Source organism: Pristis pectinata, chromosome 8, assembly GCF_009764475.1.
Source record: "Pristis pectinata isolate sPriPec2 chromosome 8, sPriPec2.1.pri, whole genome shotgun sequence".
Lineage (NCBI taxonomy): Eukaryota > Metazoa > Chordata > Chondrichthyes > Rhinopristiformes > Pristidae > Pristis > Pristis pectinata.
Genome location: NC_067412.1, coordinates 49,510,185 through 49,529,699, shown reverse-complemented (window position 1 = coordinate 49,529,699; position 19,515 = coordinate 49,510,185). Strand labels below are relative to the sequence as shown.

Below are 19,515 nucleotides of genomic sequence, written 5' to 3'. Positions count from 1 at the left end.
GCACAGGTGATTCCCAAGCCAGAGGAGTGAGGACAGGCCACAGATGCGCCAAGTATAATAGCCCTGAGAGCATCTCACACCTGATGACCAAGTTCTTCCCAATTATTGAGAGGGAGCACTGTTCCCACAGTCCCAGTTTCTGCTTCACCTTCCCAATCCGCACCCGCCAATTTTTGTGGCACACCCCGGCCCCTCCGAACCAGATTCCCAGCACCTTCATGTAGGCGGGCCTGACGGTGAAGGGGACGTTAGATCAGTTGGGCCAGTTGCCGAAGAGCATGGCCTTGCTCTTCGCGCGGTTAACTCTGGCCCCTGATGCCAATTCAAACTGGTTGCAGATGCTGGTCAATCTGCGAACTGACCTTGGGTCTGAGCAGAAGACGGCAACATCATCCATGTACAGGGAGGTTTTCACCTGGGTGACCTCACTGCCTGGCAACGTCACCCCTCTGATGCTCTCGTCCTTCCTGATGGATTTGGCAAGGCACACGAACAAGACAGGGGAGAGAGGGCAGCCCTGCCTGACTCCGGACTTAATGGAGAAGCTGTCTGTTTCCCACCCAATGACTTGGACTATACTATGGATGTCTGTGTAATGCAGTTGGATCCAATTCCTGATTCCCACGCCAAAGCTCATTTTGGAGAGCACGTCCAACATTTATGTGTGTGATATCCTGTCGAAGGCCTCCCCCTGGTCCAAGATGACCAGGCAGGTGTCCACACCTCTGTCCTGTACGTTCCTGCTCTCTCTCCATGAAATAAAGCCAACTACACACTGTTAGGCTCTGTTGGTCAATGTAGGGCAGGCACGGTAGTGTAGCTGTTAGTGTAAACTTTTCAGCGCCAGTGACCCGGGTTCAATTCTGGCTGCTGTCTGTAAGGAGTTTGTACGTTCTCCCCGTGTCTGCACGGATTTCCCCCGGGTGCTCCAGTTTCCTCCCACATTCCAAAGACGTACGGGTTAGGAAGTTGTGGGAATGCTATGTTGGCGCCAGGATCATGGCGACACTTGCGGGCTGCCCCCAGAAGAATCTACGCAAAAAGATGCATTTCACTGTGTGTTTCGATGTACATGTGACTAATAAAGATATCTTATCTTTTCTTGAAATTATCTCTCCCAACGCACGGAAGAAATCTGAATACTTTTGCTCAGTTTTGTTATGTGAGCAGAGGAGCAATGAGTTTTGGAGACTAATTCCATGCTGGGAAGGCAGTTTAAGTCCATTATATTCCACTTTTAAGGCCAGTGCACATGTAAAGATAATTTGTTATTTGGTGTCAACATTGGCCTGTTTTATGAATCTCTGAAGATTACTCCTGGGATCTGGACATTTAAATAGATAAAAGCAACTGTGCAAATGTAAAGATTGTCCACTGAAAACTATTGGTCCTCATGCAGGTCATAATAAAATGTTGCTCCCTGGTTCCCCAGAGATTGAGGTTACGCACTTGGCTTTCTGATATCATTCCAAGACTTTCACCTTAACCGATGGAAAGGATGTCAGAATTTATATTTGATGGGCAGGATTATAACCGATTATATACTGGGTGTACTCAAATAACTTCCAAACTGTAACCATATCAGGAATGCTATAAAACAAGCACAAGAAGGGCTGACAATGATGAACCTACATTCAACAATAAGTTGCTATGAGGGATACCCACTGCCCTACCAAACCATTGTATTTCTCTTCAGCATGAGGAACTAACTCACAACAATGACAACAACTTTCATTTAAAACAAAAGTTCCAAAAATATCCCAAGGCACTTTATAGCATTTTATCTCTTTTATCAGGTCAAGCCACATAAGACATATTAGGGCAGACTGTCAAAAGCTTCATCAAAGAATTAGGTTTTAAGGAGGGACATAAAAGAGGAAAGAGAGGTAAAGGGATTTAACAGAGAATTTCAGCCTAGTTGCCAGAGTTTTTGTAGCTGAAGGCCTGGCTTTAATGGTGTGTAATTAATTTCAGGAATGCTCAAGAAGCCAGAATGAGAGTATTGAGATATTTAGGAAGGTTACAGGACTACGACAGATAACAGAGAACAGGAGGGATTGAACAACAAGGATGAAAATTTTAAAACCAAGCCAGGAACACACTATATGTCAATAAGCACAAGATTAACACAGAGGACAGCAGAGCTTTGGAGGATAACAGGCAGAGCAAGAGGGAAGTCACCCAGGAGTGAATTGGAATTGACATGAGCTCATGGATGAAGGTCCCAGCAGGAAATGAGCAGTGGCAGGAACAGAGATGGTTGAGGCACTCATAGTGATGATGTGGATATGTAGTCTGAATCCCACTTTGGACTGCAATGTGACAATAAAGTTGTAAATTGTCTGGGCTAGTCTCAAACAGATGAGGGACGGAATTGGGACTGGGAGCAGAATTTGTGATGTGCATCTAGGTCCAAGATTTCAGACTTTCCAATATTCAATTGGAGATAAGTTCTGCTCATTCACAACTTGATAATGGTTTGACAGCATAGAGATAGTGGAGAGATCAAGAGAGTGATGAGGTCACTCTTGGTATTCTGTAGAAACAAAATTATACTGTCTAATATGCTTTCCAATCTGAAGATTTCTTGAGTTCTGTATGGTAGCTTGATCAGAAGTTTCTTGAGAGATAATAGGATTATCCTAACAACAGTGAGTTAATTCAATAACTGTTGCAATATTCAGGCTAATGCTAAGAAAAGAGGTCCTAAAAGAAGCTGGTTTGTTCCATGTGCTAATCCGCAGCCAGGAGTGCAATGGCAATAAGTCTTCTCAATGGTGTCCAAAGCATCAATGGGTCAATGGTGTCTAAGTCATCCCAACTTTTTGTTTTATTTTGTGCTTCAGTTAGCCACTTCTTTCCTGTAAGCTGCCTGTGTGCCATATTTACTGAGCTGTAAATACTTGGATCAGTATACGTAGACCAAAATGAACTGGCACCATGAGGTGCTGTGTTTTGAGCAGGCCACGAGCCACCAGTGGCAGAGAGTTGAAGCAGACACGACAGGAGGTCTCACTGATGGCAACAGTACGGTAGGAGACAGTGAGTGAACAGACTTTAAAGAAGAATGAGAGATAAGAATGAATGTGGCTGTAAATACCCTGCTCTGTATGTAAGAAGTTGTATTTGTTACAATTGGTGATCAAAGTGAATACAGTCAGGTGATTTTTACTTTTGGTCAGGTGTTTGTCTGTTTAACTAAAGACAGCTTTGAGGTTATGCTTGATATTAGTCTAGCAGTGCCACAAAAAAGGAGACCTCACTTCAGAAACATTGCTAACTGCATATGAATAGTTACATATGGCTTAAAATTACAATGCACTCCAGCAATTTTTAAGTAATGTCCACAGCGGTTTTGCCATCAAGATATCTTTCAATCCAGTAAATTGTGCAGATCACCACATGACAGTGTGCATTCAAACTCCCCTTGCAAGTCACAAGCATTTGACACTCGTCAGGGATGTTTTTGTGGAGTCATCCACTGGGACTATTTTACAAAACTGCAAATCGAAGGGTGGGTGATGCACAATATGGAGAAGATGATGAGATGACAGATTTGGATAACCAGATAAATTTCCTGTTTCAGTAGGTGTTGAGTGTTAGGAAATGAGCCATGCAATGTCTGCACAGCACCAACATGTATGATTATACACAATCATTCACCAAGTGCCTTCTACATCTTGTTACAGGTAAGCCAGAAAGCTGTGAGAGGGAAACCATTAACCCCTCCATTAATGAGTCTCATCCCAACATGCACTGTTTGAATTGGGCACCATCACAAACAACACATTTAGTGGGATTAAGTGGCTCACAGTCACATGCCAGTTCCAGTAATTTGGAAGATCTCACCAAACTAAAGGCTATGTTATCAAATGAGAACAATAGAACAATACAGCCCAGATGGAGGCCATTTGGCCCATTATGCTCATGCTGGCTCTTTGGTGGAGTGATCCAATTAATCTCCCTACCCAGCTGTGTACAAAAATCTCCTCATGTTTCTCCTGGGAGTTTGCCAATCACCTTAAATCCACAGCCTCTGACTTCCAACCCTTTTGCCTTTGGAAACAGTTTTCATTTATTTAATGAAGCAAAATCATTCATGATTTAAAATTCCTCAAGCTTTCCAGCTCTAAAGATAGAAGTCCAGTCTCCTCGCACAACATCCCTCACCTTTCACCAAATCTCGTCCAAACCCCTTCTCAGCGTTTATATATCATGCAATTCTATCACACTTTATTCAATGCACATCTTCACAGGTATAAATATTCTGTATACATGCGACAACATAACGTTTTCTACACACCCATGACAAAGTGCCTCCATAGAGAGAAGTGAGTCTCTGATAGTGGTTAGAGATGTAGTTCAAGATGAAATATGAAGCACAGAATAATCACTGGCTATATCTGCAGGTAAATACTCAACACGTTCACATAAAATCAACTGTGAGGTTACAAGAAGTTTTCAGTAAATGGATTTCAGTGGTGGTGTTGAAATAGCAGATGATGATTATCTAACCAACTTTCTTAATGCTCTTCTGCAAAGAACAGCAGCAGCAATTTGTACGATTTGTTTTAAATCTATAACAGAGAGTGCATTTGCAATGTGTTAATGAAAGCCCTGTGCAATTTCTCAGTGATTCAATCTGTGATACTGATTGCAATGTAACTGCCAGTTACTATTCCTAATCTAACATTTATGTACAATGGTAGCAGGGATAATCTGGCCAAATAAAACACATTGCTGTTTAAGCAGAATGTGACTGTTCAAATTCTTGAATATTATCTCTCAGAATGGAACTTTTTTACCTGTTCATTTCTTCCAAGCAGTCGGTTGCAAAGTAGAAGCTCTTAATTTTCGGATGGCAAGCCTTGAAGGCACTTCAGGAAAACAAAAAATTACAGTCACACAACACAGACCAGAAAAGAAGGAAAGTCATTATTTTTAGTAAGTAGTTACCAGCAGAAGCTTTTGGTGGTAGTTCGTTACACGGTGTAATGATGTAAAATTATTGACTAGGGAATCTCCAAACTGCTCCATATCTATTCCCAGTTTTCTATTTACATCATTTAGGAGGGAAGTTATGCAATCTGTCAGTCATCCAGGAAATGAAAACCTAAAATAACTGCAGATGCTAAGAATCTGAGGCAAAAGGAGAAAATACTGGAAACACTCAGCAGATTAGGCAGCATCTGTGGAAGAAGAGACAGAGTTAACGTCAAAGACCTGAAATGTTAATTTTGTTTCCTTTTCCACAGATGCTGCCTGACCTGCTGTTTCCAGCACTTTCTCTTTTTGTTTCAACTATCATTTTATTCATCGCGCAGTCAAGATCTGCCCTCTGTGTATGATTTTTTCCCCCCTTGTTTGGCCTTAATTAAACAAGCACATCAAAAGAAGGACATTTGCTCTTTGCAAACTTACAGACGAGCACACAGGTGCTGTGTCACAACAGTACAAAGTGAATCTTTTGACTCCATGTCCCTATACCTATGATTGTATCATAGAATCATACAGCACAGAAACGGACCCTTTCGGCTCACGTTATCCATGCTGACCGTGATGTCTATCTACACTAAACCCACTTTCCTGCATTAGGTCCATATCTTTTACACCTTTCCTATCTAAGTACCTGGCCAAATGCCTTTTAAATGTAATTGTATCCGCCTCCACCACCAACTCTGGCAGCTCATTCCAGACAACCACCACCCTCTGTGTGGAGAGCTTGCTCCTCAGATCTCCTTTAAATTCCTTCCCTCTCACCTTAAACCAGTGCACTCTAGTTCTAGACTCCCCTGCCTTGGGAAAAAGATTCTATCTATCCTATCTGTGCCCCTCAGAAATTTATAAACCTCTATAAGATCACCTCTTAGCCTCCTATGTTCAAATGAGAATAAATCCAACCTGTCCAATCTCTCCTTATAACTAAAGCCCACCATTCCAGGCAACATCCTGGTGAATCTCTTCTGCACTCTCTTTATTGCTACCACATTCTTCCTGTAGTGTGGTGACCAGAACACTACACAATACTCCTAATGCAATCTAACCAAAGTTTTGTACAGCTGCAACATAACATCCCAACCCTTCTACTCAATGTCTCAGCCTATGATGGCTAACATGCCAAATGCCTTCTTCACTACCCTATCCACCTGTGTTACCAGTTTCAGCAAGCTAAGGACTTGCACCCCAAGGTCTCTCTATATCAACATTCCTAAGGTCCCTGCCATTTACTCTATATCTCCTGCCAGAATATGACTTCCCAGAATGAATTACCTCACACTTGTCTGGATTAAATTCCATTTGCCACTGTCCTGCCCAACTTTCCAGCTGATCTGTGTCCCTTGGTATCCTTAAGAAATCTTCTTCGCTATCTATATCTCCACCAATTTTTGTGTCATCTGTAAATTTACTAATCAGACCACCTACATTCTCATCCAAAGTCATTTATAGTGATCTTCTGCCTGTTACTTTTGGTGGGATATCTTGAGTTTTCATTTCAAATTGTCCAAATAAAGGCAATTGCCCACAATCAAGAAACTTTATCTTTAGATGTTCAAAGCTTAGCAAATAACTCCCTTGTTTTACAAATTTTGCTTTCAACACTTACTATTTCCGTCTGCATTCAATAGCCCTGTCAATCCGAAACTCCGGCAAACTGATGAATCCCTCGGCCTTTTCATCCTGGCAAAAAAAAAGAGCCTGTTGATGAAGTCACGTTGTTCTGATGTATAAAATAAAGTTCCTGTTTTGATGGAAAATATGTCAAATTTTGTACCAGTTAGGTTTTGACAAAAATGGGAATTAGTGGAAGTTAATTTCTCCACCACAGGCACCCAGTCATTTAATGCAGCTAGAACAGCTCTAATTTAATAATAAACCTTTTGGATGAATTCATTTGAATTGTGTTTTCATTTGACAAACCTCAAATTGTCAGGATTGCAATGAATTTGATTTTAGGTTTGCAATATTTCCGTAAGAGTGCTCTCTGTGCAATACACCAAAAGCTATCCATTGACTTAGTTCGAACAATGCCCCAAAAATTCCCTTTGTTGCTGAAATGTATCATTAGAGCTTTAATCCTTTCATGTTGGCAGTTATACCTCAGTACTGTGGTGGCCCCTTTTGCTCCAACTAATGGACAAATAAAGCCAGTCTTTCTTTAGTGTTGGCTTTTAGTTTGCCTCGGTATCAAGATCAAGAAATGACATCTGCCCATGGTGTGTGGACAAGGGACTTCACCCAGGCCAGGACAGTGTTTTCCGGGTGAAGTAATCTAATCTGACTTTGTGTTAAGAGTCCAAATGTGATATCTGTAAATGCCTCCGCTGGGATAACGAAAAGTATGTAATGGTCCAGGAGTGCCTTAGGACATTTTACTACATTAACAGTCTTGTATTTACTACACTAACGTTCATAGGTTGCTGTCAATGATTCCAACCAATGTAGCAAGAAAGCATCACTGCCTTAGGTTAAGAATGATCTTTCAAGAATATTGCCTGTTCTCTGGTCTAACAATGTGCACAACAGAACTAAAAATGTTTCACATTCTTGTCACATTATGTAGTACAGTAATAGCATTATCCCATCACATCATATAACCTGCTTACTCTAAATGAAGCTTTCCACAATCTTAATCCAATGGACAGAAACAGGTTTTAGCATCTATTACAAAACAGTAGCAAAGGGAGCAGCATTGATATTAGTTTGTGGAAAAGTATTACTCACAGTAAGCACATTAAAGCACTCTAAAATTCACTACATTAAACCTTGTCAAGATTTGACTAAGTTGTTATATTAATAAAAATTTTTGCTTGTGACATTTGAATCTTGGGCTTACTGTGAGTAAGATTGTGGAAAGCTAGGTTTAGAGTAAGGAGGTTATATGATGTGATGAGGTAGTGCTATTACTGTACTACATTATTTGACAAGAATGTGAAACATTTTTAGTTTTGTTGTGCACATTGTTAGACCACAGAACCACGCAATATCCTTGAAAGATCAATCTTAACTTAAGTATTTTCTCCTGAAAATCATAGGAGATTCATAAATCTGCATGTAACTGAGGAAAAAGGGCAATCAGTCAAAACTAAGGACTTTACACGAAAGGCAATTTTGTAATGAAGCATTATTTACTTATGTTTGTTCTTGCATTCTGTGCATCTTAACGAGGTGTGAACTAGTGAGTAAACACAGCTGTCTCTGCCAAGATAACTGGAACACTGAGCATGCTGTAGATGCCAACACTGATATTGACATGAATGCAGGTTGTAGTAAGTTATCATGTTTTGGAGCTCATGTAAGCAATTGGCCATTTAAATACAAAATGTTAAATGTTGAGAGCAGGATATTACATTGGCTGTTTACAAATTCTTTCCAGAACTCGCTTAACCCACTCTACCTCTGCCTTCTTCTCCAGCCCTCCATGCATCCTCTTTGGTTCTCGGATTCATTACTTTGCACATGTAAACCCTTTAGTGCCTCAATGTTACTCTTGCAAATTTTCTCCCTAAAATTCTGCCAACTATAACACTTCCTATTAAAGAACCTCCTTTCATAGCTCTCATCATAATGCTTAACAGCTTGGGATGTTATTACTGTTAAAGATAGTATTATAATAATATTACTGTTATCACTACATCAATGCCAGTAATTGTCACAGAGACTGAACTAACTGGAAATATAAGGGATTGCATTTGCTTCTGTGTTCACACTTATCACAAAATCTGAAACTGTTGGCAAACTGATAACGTGCAAAAGCAGCAAGATCTAAATGGCAGTCTGATGATTGCTGCACACATTTTACTTCAATTGTGCACCATTTATAATCACGAAAATCAATTTATTAAGTTGGGAAGTTTTAGTTCATCGCATAGGAAGTGGGGATTGTTGGCAAGGCCAACATTTATTGTCCATCCATAACTGCAATTAGAGTGGTGAGCTGCATTTTTGGACTGGTACAGTGATTCTGGTTAAGGTACTCTCACAGTGCTGTTGGGTGGTGAGTTCCAGGAATTAGAATGAGTGACAATGAAGGAAGAGTGATATATTTTCAAGTCAGGATGGTGTGCAACTTAGAGGGGAACTTGTAGGGAGTGATGCTTCCAGCCACCTGAAGCCCTCGTCCTTCTTGGTAGTAGAGGTCATGGATTGGGAGGTGCTGTTGAGTAGCTGAGGTCAGTAACTGCAGTGTATTGTATGATGGTACACACTGTAGCCACGGTGCATCGGTAAATATTTAATGTGGTTGATGGGCTGCAATCTGATCTCCTGTTTTATCATAGATGATAGCAATCTTAAATTTTTAAAAAATTTTTAATAAAATTTTATTTACAGTGTGGTAACAGGCCCTTCCGGCCCAACGAGTCCGCGCCGCCCATTTTAAACCCACCCGTACATCTTTAGAATGTGGGAGGAAACCGGAGCCTCTGGAGGAAACCCACGCAGACACGGGAGAACGTACAAACTCCTTACAGACAGCGACGGGAATCGAACCCCGATTGCTGGCGCTGTAATAGCATCACACTAACCGCTACGCTACCATGCCGCCCCTTACTATGCAATCTTACTATGCATTGTTGGAGCTGCGCTTATCCAGACAAGTGCAGAGTATTGCGTCACACTCCTGACACTCCTTGTGAATGATAGACTTCAAAGAGTCAGGAGGTATGTTTCTGGTCAGCAATGGCCCCAAAGAAGTTGATGGTAGGGTACTTGGTATGCCATTGAATGTTAAGTGTGGCTGATTAGAATCTTATTTGTTGGAGATCACTATTGCCTGTCAAATGTGTGGCATTAATGCCACTTGTCATTCACCAGCCCAAGCTGCTTTATTTTCTAAGGAGATGGAAATTGAATTGAACATTGTGCAATCATTAATGAACATCCCTACTCTGATCTTACGATAATGGAAAGGTCTTTGACAAAGAAATTGAAGGCCATTAGCCCTAGGATATTGCTTAGGACCCGCTATATGATTATAATTTTATTTGATAGATTTGTTTGTATTGAGAGAAAAAATGTTGTTCAGCATTGAACCTGAAACCCACATTGGCATAAAACAGGTACTTTTTTGGAAGCTGTGCTGGGATGCTTTGGTAGCTTTAGATAGGATCCTGCCATGGTAGTGTTGAACATGATTAAATTCTCCTCAAAGCAGAAGTCATCTGGGAAGCACTTAGAGCCAGAGCCAAGCCTGGATTCACCCATGGTTCCGAGGTATTAATCAGCTATGTACAACAAAGAGGTCAATAATTTGCTGAACACCAATAAGAACATTGAAGGCATTCAGGAGAAGGCACAAGTGATAGTATTCAGAATTTATTCAGCTTTGGGAGAATTGGGGTTAATGGCATGTTGTAAAGCCTCTTTCAAAGAATTAGAGTTCAAAGTACTCAGTGCTCATGTAACTGGTGTTCCATCATTTCTTTTAAGAATTCTGTTGAATAGAAAGCTGGGATAATGAGCCACCTCTGAATGTTAGATCTGTATTCGGCACTTTTATGTTTACTCAGGCTCTTTGCATAAAGACTGCTTTCTTCAAGTCCCTTTGAATAAAAGAGCAAAGGAGAATCCCCCTTACATTTTGGTTTGTGTACCAGTAGAGGGATGCTTCCTTTAGAATAAACCAGTACTTCTTCCATTTCTGAGTGAAGTATCCTTTTGCATCTTTCTTCTTCCACAGCCAGCCTTCACAATCCCCATGGCCTAAGTCCTTGCAAGATATTCGCCTCCTGCTGCCACCAGTAAGGGTACCTGATCAAGGAACCAGATATTAAGTTGTATCTTTTAGGAATGTATGCAATGGTAGCAGATACTTTGAACAATTCTATTCATTCTGCATCATTGAGCAACAAGGTGTAAAGTACCATCCAACTTTTGTAGTGGTTTTAAATTCAAGAGGATATTATCAATCCCAAATATCCATCACAGAATGTTTAGAGATGACAGCTGGCATCAAATCAGGTTTAGTTGATTCACTTTTGTGTGAATTATTCAGGCAAAGGCACTGGCACTGGGTTTGAATTAATTCCAAATTCCACTCATTATGTAATAGAGCAGGAAACGATGGGGAAATGGTAGATGTTGGGTGAAGACGATTAATAGTGCAGATGTCACAGTATAGAAATAACTATTAGTAAAAGTTTACACATTCCCAGGACATTTTTCAGTTTGTGATTTAAAACAAGGAGATAACCTGTTTATCTTAACTCAGTTAATTCATCCATTAAAAGAGCATGGGAGGAATATTTAAGCACATTAGGTACACATCACTAATATCGGCAACAGATGCTTACATTATCTTAGGCTTGCTGATTCTGTTCCATTGTGGTAAATATCGCCATTATTGCAGGAATATATTTTCCTACAGTCTTTCAGAAAAGGAGTAAATAGCAACACATTCCAAAAAATCAGCAATTCTCATTAACGTTAAAAGAGTTTGTGCCCCTGACTTAAATGTACAAAATAAAAGATCATTCTGGATTGAAAAACATAAAAATATAGGCAGTAAATTGAAGCATATTCTGCTTTCAATTTTACCTGCTGCTTAGCATGTTTTTCAATGCTGTGTATTTTGATTTAATGCCCATATCTGTTGCTACATTTGCGATATTGTGAAGAATTTTGGCTGAGGCACAAAAGGGATAATATTGATTCCCTCCACATGGGAAACTAATTGTTATAAGGATTTCAACATTAAGAATGTCACAAATCATTAAAGGTAGTAGACAGATATGTACGTGATGGCATTTATGTGAAGAGCATTGAAAGACGTATTTCAACCATGCAGGTCATTGATCTGATCTCATCTATAGTATCCCAGGAAGGATATACATATTTCTGATGTATGGGGTGTTTCCAGGGACACACACTGAGATGGACATTAAATTCTGCTGGAAGATCATCGACTTGTTGAAAGCTGCACTTTGGTCTGCCTGAAACTTCCAGTACAGAGAGATGTAAGGAAATGCTGCCAACTGGTACATTCCAGGCTGCAGGAACATATCCTGAGGGACATGCTGAGGCTTGGCACAGCCAACACAAAGGTTTTGTGGGGAAAGACTGTCGTCTAAGGTCCTTCTGCCACTAGACATTGAGGGGCTAAGCCCTGCGTGGAGCCTTTCAAACTCTAGAACTTCATGAGTGGAAATGGTGCTATATATACAGAATAACACTGTGAATGTATAGATTGAATAACGCTACAAATCTAAAGGTAGCCTTGACATTTTTTCTGTATTTTGGTATATTTTATATATATTTTTATATATACAGTATATGGTCTTGCAGAAGTTGTAGTGCAGATTCACCAGCATTACATAGAGGTTGCATGAATCTTGCTTAGATTCCCTCGAAAATGGGAGTTTGAGGGTTTTTAGAAGAATTTGATAGGTAGCTTCAATTTCTGCTGTAGCAGAATCAATGACAAGGGGGCATCACTTGAAGTGGAGCTAGGACTTCCATAAACAAAATTAGGAAGTAGTCTATCTTACAAAGAGTCGTAGAAATTTGGAATTTGCTAGATCAGTCCGAGCTTAGACTCAGGCTGATAAGTTCTTTTCAGAATTTTCGCTACATTGAATTATTTTCTGCAGAAAAAAATCAGTTGAATACCCAACATACAGTAAATGATTGCAATGCAATAACTGTGGCAGGCTTAACTTTTGGGTGCTATTGCTGTAGCCAGGGGAATTTTGTACAGAATGGACTGTTGTGGGGAGTAGGGGAAGGAAAATGCATTCATACTGTCGGGAACAGCTGATGTAAGCCGTAGGCTTTTGTGCATGTTTTATATATGCAGTGGCTTTCAATCTCACTCTGTTCTTGTTATTCCATTTGTGCATGACTGCAGACAACAAAGCTCAAAGGGATAATTTAATTTGTTCCAATTCCCGAGATTGCACCTTACACAAGCCTTACATAAAAAAGTGATGAGCTAACAGCAGAAAAGTTGCTTGAATGTCTGTGAGATTACCAAATATATATTACAAACAACTAACAATTTCAAGTAATGCAGCAATATGACAGCTAGCTCAATAATGGCTTGAAGGATGCAAGACTATAATTTGAAGGATGTTTTCTACTTGACTCTATAATGCAATAGCTTTCTGACTAAGGATAGAATTGGAATTATGGAGTGATGGGGAGGGGTAGGAAGTGGTGGCTCTTTGAAAGAACCACCAAATTAGTCTCCTCCTCTCATTCTTTCCCTGTAGCCCGATAATTTACTTTCCTTTACCTGTACAAATCCAGTGCCCAGTTAAAAACACTTGCTTTCCAGATCATAGTAATGCATTTTGCTATCTCTTCCTGGCTCTTTTGCCAATTAACTTTAGTCTGTGTCTTCTGGGCCTTATAATTTTGAACACTTTTATTCAATTCCTCTTAATTTTCTCTGATTTAAGGTGAACAATACCAGCCTTTCCTGTCTTTTCACTTACAATATGCTCGTCTTTACCACCAATCTAGTATATTTATGCACCCTCTTGAAGGCCTTGACATCTATGATGCTCAGTCTGAATACTGCAGTTGAGCCCTAACCAATAACTTACAAAGTTTTACTTTAACATACCTGGTTCAATACTCTGTGCCTCTATTTATGAAGCTGACTTAAAATAAAACAGTTAATGAACATCCTGCACCTTCAGTGATCTTAACTGACTTATTTGTATGCTTCTTACCTTTTGGTCTCTTTTTGGTTTTCGACCTCAGAGAGGCATAATGAAAAGACTGCAAAAATTAAACAAGATAATTAAAATACTACGGCCAATACGTATCTGCTTGTACATAAAATATATTGCATGGAAAACAAATATTAATCATTGAAGTAAAAGAAGAAACATTGACATTATTTCAAGATCTATAGTTTATTCATCCTATTAATTCTATTTCATGGATTTAAACTAACAGTTCAGATGCACCATCTTCTCCTGACAAAACAATTGATGCAGTTGCTGATGTTACTAGTTTCAGTGCTGGTCCTTAAGTGACGAAATTTGTGAGACTGTATGCTGGAGACTTTGTACAAAATTGCTCTGGCACCTTGAAATCCTTCAGCAGTCCTAATTGATACACACCAGCAGGGAATTCAGCTTGGGAGCACTGATAGTTTCCAATATTGTTTGTGTAAAATCAGTAATAATAACACATCACTTATAAAAGACAATGGAGTCCACATTATCAGAAAAAGTGTGCAAATAACTGTGATTCCATTTGCAAGAATATCTTATTTGCAGGAAGAGCTTATCACAAGGTTACATTTTGCACTTAATAATTATACATGTGAAAAATCTACCTACCTTGGACATTTTTATTAAACTGGAATTAAAGGGCTATCTGGATAAACAAATTGGTGGGATTTGGGGCTTTCAGCACCTTTATTTGTTTTTTCATTGAATTATATCATGATTCTATTCTTCATTTCCATTTACTAGCCTTTTATCAATATCTCTGGATATCATCACCTAATAAAAAATATATCCTTTGAGTCTCAAAAGCTCCAAATAACCAGCATCCACATACTTTAAAACCTCCACTCAATGTTTTGCAAAAAAAAAGCTTCCTGATTTCATCTGATCTAATTTAGCTCCTGTTTTTAATATTGTATCCCTTAGTTCAGGATTTACCACCATAAGAAGTAATTGCCCTCTGTCTATCTTACTAATTATTGATAACACTTCACATATTTTTGCATTAAATTTCATCTGCCACCCTTCCCAACCTGTCAGTATCTTCTTGAAGCATTTTAATATTCTCCTGTGTTTACCATAAGCTTTTGAGTTTCCTGCAAGTTGGGAAATTACTCCTTGAACATCACAGTGAATCCAAGTGATTAATATTTTTCAATAAAAGCTGTGATCCTACCCATGGTCATCAAATGCACTGGAATGGCCCAGGAGTGGGACTCTCGATTTCCGTCACAAAGCTAGCATTTTATTCATGCTGCCTCTGAATTCAACTTTCTGACAAGCCTATTATGGCCACGGGATTTATAAAATGCCTTTGGAAGTTCATATACAGTACCTCAGCTGCATTGCCTCTCATCAAAAAACACACTCAGGTTAGTTAAGCACCACTTGCCTTTTATAAACCTGAGCTGGTTTCTTGCATTAACTTGCAATCACGCAAGTGCCTGTAATTTTGTTGCTATAAGTTTCCCACCATTAATATTAAATTGATTGGCCTATAGTTGTTGGTTTATTCCTTTTTTAAACTAAGATGCAATTCCCTAATCCTCTGGCACAACCTCCATAATTAAGAATTGAAAGATCACGGCTACTGCTTTTGCAATTTCCACCCCTATCTTGCTTAATAACTTTACAAGCTACCTATCTAAATCTCTTGTCTTTCCTCTTTATCAATGTTTAGCTCATCCGATATCTCTGTTACTTCCCATTTTACTTCAAGTGTGGAAGCATCTTCTTCACTTGTAAAGACAGATGCAAAGCATTCTTCCTGAACTGTGGCTTCACCCCTGTCATACAGGACTGAGCCCTTCCTGCACCTCTGCTTTTATGCCTTTTTCCCCGGACAGAGCAAGGATAGAGTTCTCCTGATCCTCACCTTCCAGCTCACCAGTGTTCACATTCAAGGAACCATCCTTTGCAATCTCTGCCAGCTCCAACAAGATTCCAAAACCAGACACATCTTCTCCTCCCTCTCTATCAGTCTTCTGAAAGGACAGTTCCCTCCTCTGTTCTGTGTGAGCCAGGTGCTGAAAAACTTTTATCTTGACTTCAAACTTTTGGCAAACCAGTATCTGAATTTAAGACAGCAGCACTAAACCATCCTAATGTAGACTGGGATTGTAATAGTGTAAACAGAAAATAATGTATTCAGGAGAACTTTCACAATCAGTATGTTGAGGAAGGAGGAGTTGCTGAATGTGGTTCAGGGGAAAAAGGATGGCTGAGTGAACAAGTGTCAGTGGGGGAATACTTAGGGAACAACATAGTATTGTTAGGTTCAGGTGGAAAGGACAAAGAGGAGACTGCATCCTGTGTCATACTGGAAAAAAGGCAGTGGCATAGGATTCTGGCTCAATGGAAGATCTGCCCCAACCTATCACATTGTTGTGAGATTTCTGTAATAAAGTAGCATATAGCCTTTCCATTATTCATCACTTCAGCAAAGATAGTGTCTTTTTAAAATATATAAGATACAGGTGGTTACACTGGTCTTTGCATGTTGCTGAAGACAGGCTTATGACAATTTGGCAGGTGGTTTTGATGTGTCTAGTTTTCTTTACCAACAAATGCTGTAAAACTAGGCTGCTAATTCACTGAGATTCCGTTGATTCCACCTCCATTGAACAAATGTATCCTGTAATTCCAACAAATGGCCAAAAAAGGTGGGAAAAAAACAAACTAATTCAAGTATAATATAACAAATAAATTGGTTGCACTTAAGCACAACAATAAATATTTGGGCAAGAAAAATTCAGGACTGCAGGCAATGATTTCTGTTTTGGGTTGTCATAGCAAAGAATTAGCAGGGATACAATAGCTCCAAAATTCAGCTCTATGGTGGCCATTCTTTGGGCACCATGGGTGTTGAATTGGTTCCAATATACCAACCAATGCACACAGATATTTGTAGGTTAAATCATGCCAGGCACTACATGGGTAAAGGGATCATTGCATCACATATAATGACTGCAGGTAGGAGGTTGAGTAGATGGATCATAATTTTACTCAGCATGCAATGTGCAAAGTGCTGATAAATTGGAGCTTGACACTGGAGCATGGCTGAGTGCTCATTCTACACCAGGGAGAGACTCATTTCACATTATTAACAGGGATCAGCAGTTACTTTCAGGTCAGTTGCTGACTGATTTCAACTGAGTGTTGCCATCATTCTTCAAAGGTCTGGTGCTATCCAGAGGTCCGTAATGTTGCTGTGATCTGTGTGGATTGATGTGTGAGCCAGGTGCCAAAAATCTTTAACCATAGAACTATAGAACAATACAGCACAATACAGGCCCTTCGGCCCACCATGTTGCGCCGACCTTTAAACCACGCCTAAAACTATCTAACCCCTTCCTCCCACATATCCCCCTATTTTAAGTTCCTCCATATGCTTATCTAACAATCTCTTGAAATTGGCCAATGTATCAGCTTCCATCACCACCCCAGGCAGTGCATTCCATGTATCAACCACTCTCTGGGTGAAAAACCTCCCTCTGATATCTCCCTTGAACTTCCCACCCACTACCTTAAAGCCATGCCCTCTTGTATTGAGCATTGGTGCCCTGGGAAAGAGGTGCTGGCTGTCCACTCTATCTATTCCTCTTAATATTTTGTATACCTCTGTCATGTCTCCCCTCATCCTCCTTCTCTCCAAGGAGTAAAGCCCTAGCTCCCTTAGTCTCTCCTCATAATCCATACTCTCCAATCCAGGCAGTATCCTGGTAAATCTCCTCTGCACCCTTTCCAATGCTTCCACATCCTTCTGATAATGAGGGGACCAGAATTGGACACAGTACTCCAAGTGTGGTCTAACCAGAGTTTTATAAAGCTGCATCATTACCTCACGGCTCTCAAACTCGATCCCATGACTTATGACAGCTAACATCCCATAAGCTTTCTTAACTACCCTATCCACCTGTGAGGCAACTTTCAGTGATCTGTGGATATGAACCCCCAGATCCCTCTGCTCCTCCATACTCCCTAGAAGCCTGCCATTTACCTTGTACACCGCCTTGGAGTTTGTCCTTCCAAAGTGCACCACCTCACACTTCTCTGGATTGAACTCCACCTGCCACTTGTCAGCCCAGCTCTGCATCCTATCAATATCCCTCTGTAAGCTTCAACAGCCTTCCACACTATCCACAACACCACCAACCTTTGTGTCATCTGCAAACTTGCTAACCCACCCTTCCACCCTCTCATCCCAGTCATTAATAAATATCACAAAAATATCCCAAAACCGATCCTTGTGGAACACCACTAGTCATAGCCCTCCAATCTGAATGCACTCCCTCCACCACAATCCTCTGCTTTCTACAGGCAAGCCAATTCTGAATCCACACGGCCAACCCTCTGACCTTCTGAAGAAGCCTACCATGTGGAACCTTGTCAAACGCCTTACTAAAATCCATGTAGACCACATCTACTGCACTACCCTCATCAATCTTCCTGGTCACTTCCTCAAAGAACCCTATCAGGCTTGTGAGGCAAGATCTTCCCTTCACAAATCCATGCTGGCTGTCCCTAATCAGTCCTTCTCTAAATGCTCATAGATCCTATCTCTTAGAATCCTTTCTAACAGTTTGCCCACCACAGACGTAAGGGTCACTGGTCTGTAATTCCCTGGACTATCCCTACTACCTTTTTTGAATAAGGGGGCAACATTTGCCACCCTACAATCCTCCAGTACCATTCCCGTGGACAACAAGGACTCAAAGATCCTTGCCAATGGTTCAGCAATCTCCTCCCTTGCCTCGTGAAGCAGTCTGGGGAATAGTCCGTCAAGCCCCGGGGACTTATCTGTCCTAATATTTTCTAACAGCTCCGACACATCCTCTCTCTTGATATCTACATGCTCTAGAACATTAACCTTACCAACATTGTCCTCAGCATCATCAAGACCCCTCTCCTTGGTGAATACTGAAGAGAAGTATTCATTGAGAACCTCATCCACTTCCACAGCTTCCAGGCACATCTTCCCACCTTTGTCTCTAATCGGACCTACCTTTACTCTCATCATCCTTCTGCTCTTCACGTACGAGAAAAAAGCCTTGGGATTCTCCTTAACCCTACTAGCCAAAGTCTTTTCATGTCCCCTTCTCGCTCTCCTCAGCCCCTTCTTAAGTTCCTTCCTTGCTACTCTATATCCCTCATGAGACCTACCTGATCCTTGCTGCTTACACCTTATGTATGCTGCCTTCTTCTTCCTAACTAGTTGTTCCATCTCTCTTGTCACCCATGGTTCCTTCACTCTGCCATTCTTTCTCTGCCTCACTGGGACAAATTCATCCCTAACATCCTGCAAGAGATCCCTGAACATCGACCACATCTCCATAGTACATTTCCCTTCAAAAAATGTCATCCTAATTTACACTCTCAAGTTCTAGCCTTATTGCCTCATAACTTGCCTTTCCCCACTTAAATATCTTGGCCCAAGGTTTTGGTGAACCAATTGCTCCCTGGCGTGGCTGCATTAGGAGGCATTCCCCTTGCTCTGCAGCAGGGAGAAAGAGCAGAGTGTGTACAGAAGAAATCATGCTGCTGGAAGAAACAGGAAGAAGGGGGTGCTGAAGGATTGTCAGGAAGGCATATCCACACAGGAGTGTCAGGAAGCGATTCTCCAAGCTGAGCCTCAGTGAGAAGCAGGGCCTCCACATTAATACAGACATCCTCACTGAAAACCAGAACTTCACAGCCATAACTCCAGCAACAGAGGACGGTGAGGAACACATGATAGTCACCATGGCCATGAATCTTTATTATGATGAGCTCTTCTAGGCAGGCACTGGAGATATCTGCAATATCCAATAGTTTGCTATCCACTTCCAATAAACAT

The 19,515-nt window shown here is 40.6% G+C and overlaps 1 protein-coding gene across 2 annotated transcripts in view; it reads right to left on the bottom strand.

Moving 5' to 3' along the window:
• si:ch211-26b3.4 (connector enhancer of kinase suppressor of ras 2) overlaps positions 1 to 19,515 on the bottom strand; it is a 563,588-nt gene that overhangs the window by 70,488 nt on the left and 473,585 nt on the right. For both annotated transcript variants that reach the window (XM_052021060.1, XM_052021061.1), the window contains exons 15-18: positions 13,674 to 13,722; positions 10,577 to 10,749; positions 6,605 to 6,678; positions 4,806 to 4,877 (exon numbers count right to left, since the gene is read on the bottom strand). In XM_052021060.1, the coding sequence (XP_051877020.1) occupies positions 4,806 to 4,877; positions 6,605 to 6,678; positions 10,577 to 10,749; positions 13,674 to 13,722 (368 nt within the window). The remainder of the gene's footprint in view (positions 1 to 4,805; positions 4,878 to 6,604; positions 6,679 to 10,576; positions 10,750 to 13,673; positions 13,723 to 19,515) is intronic.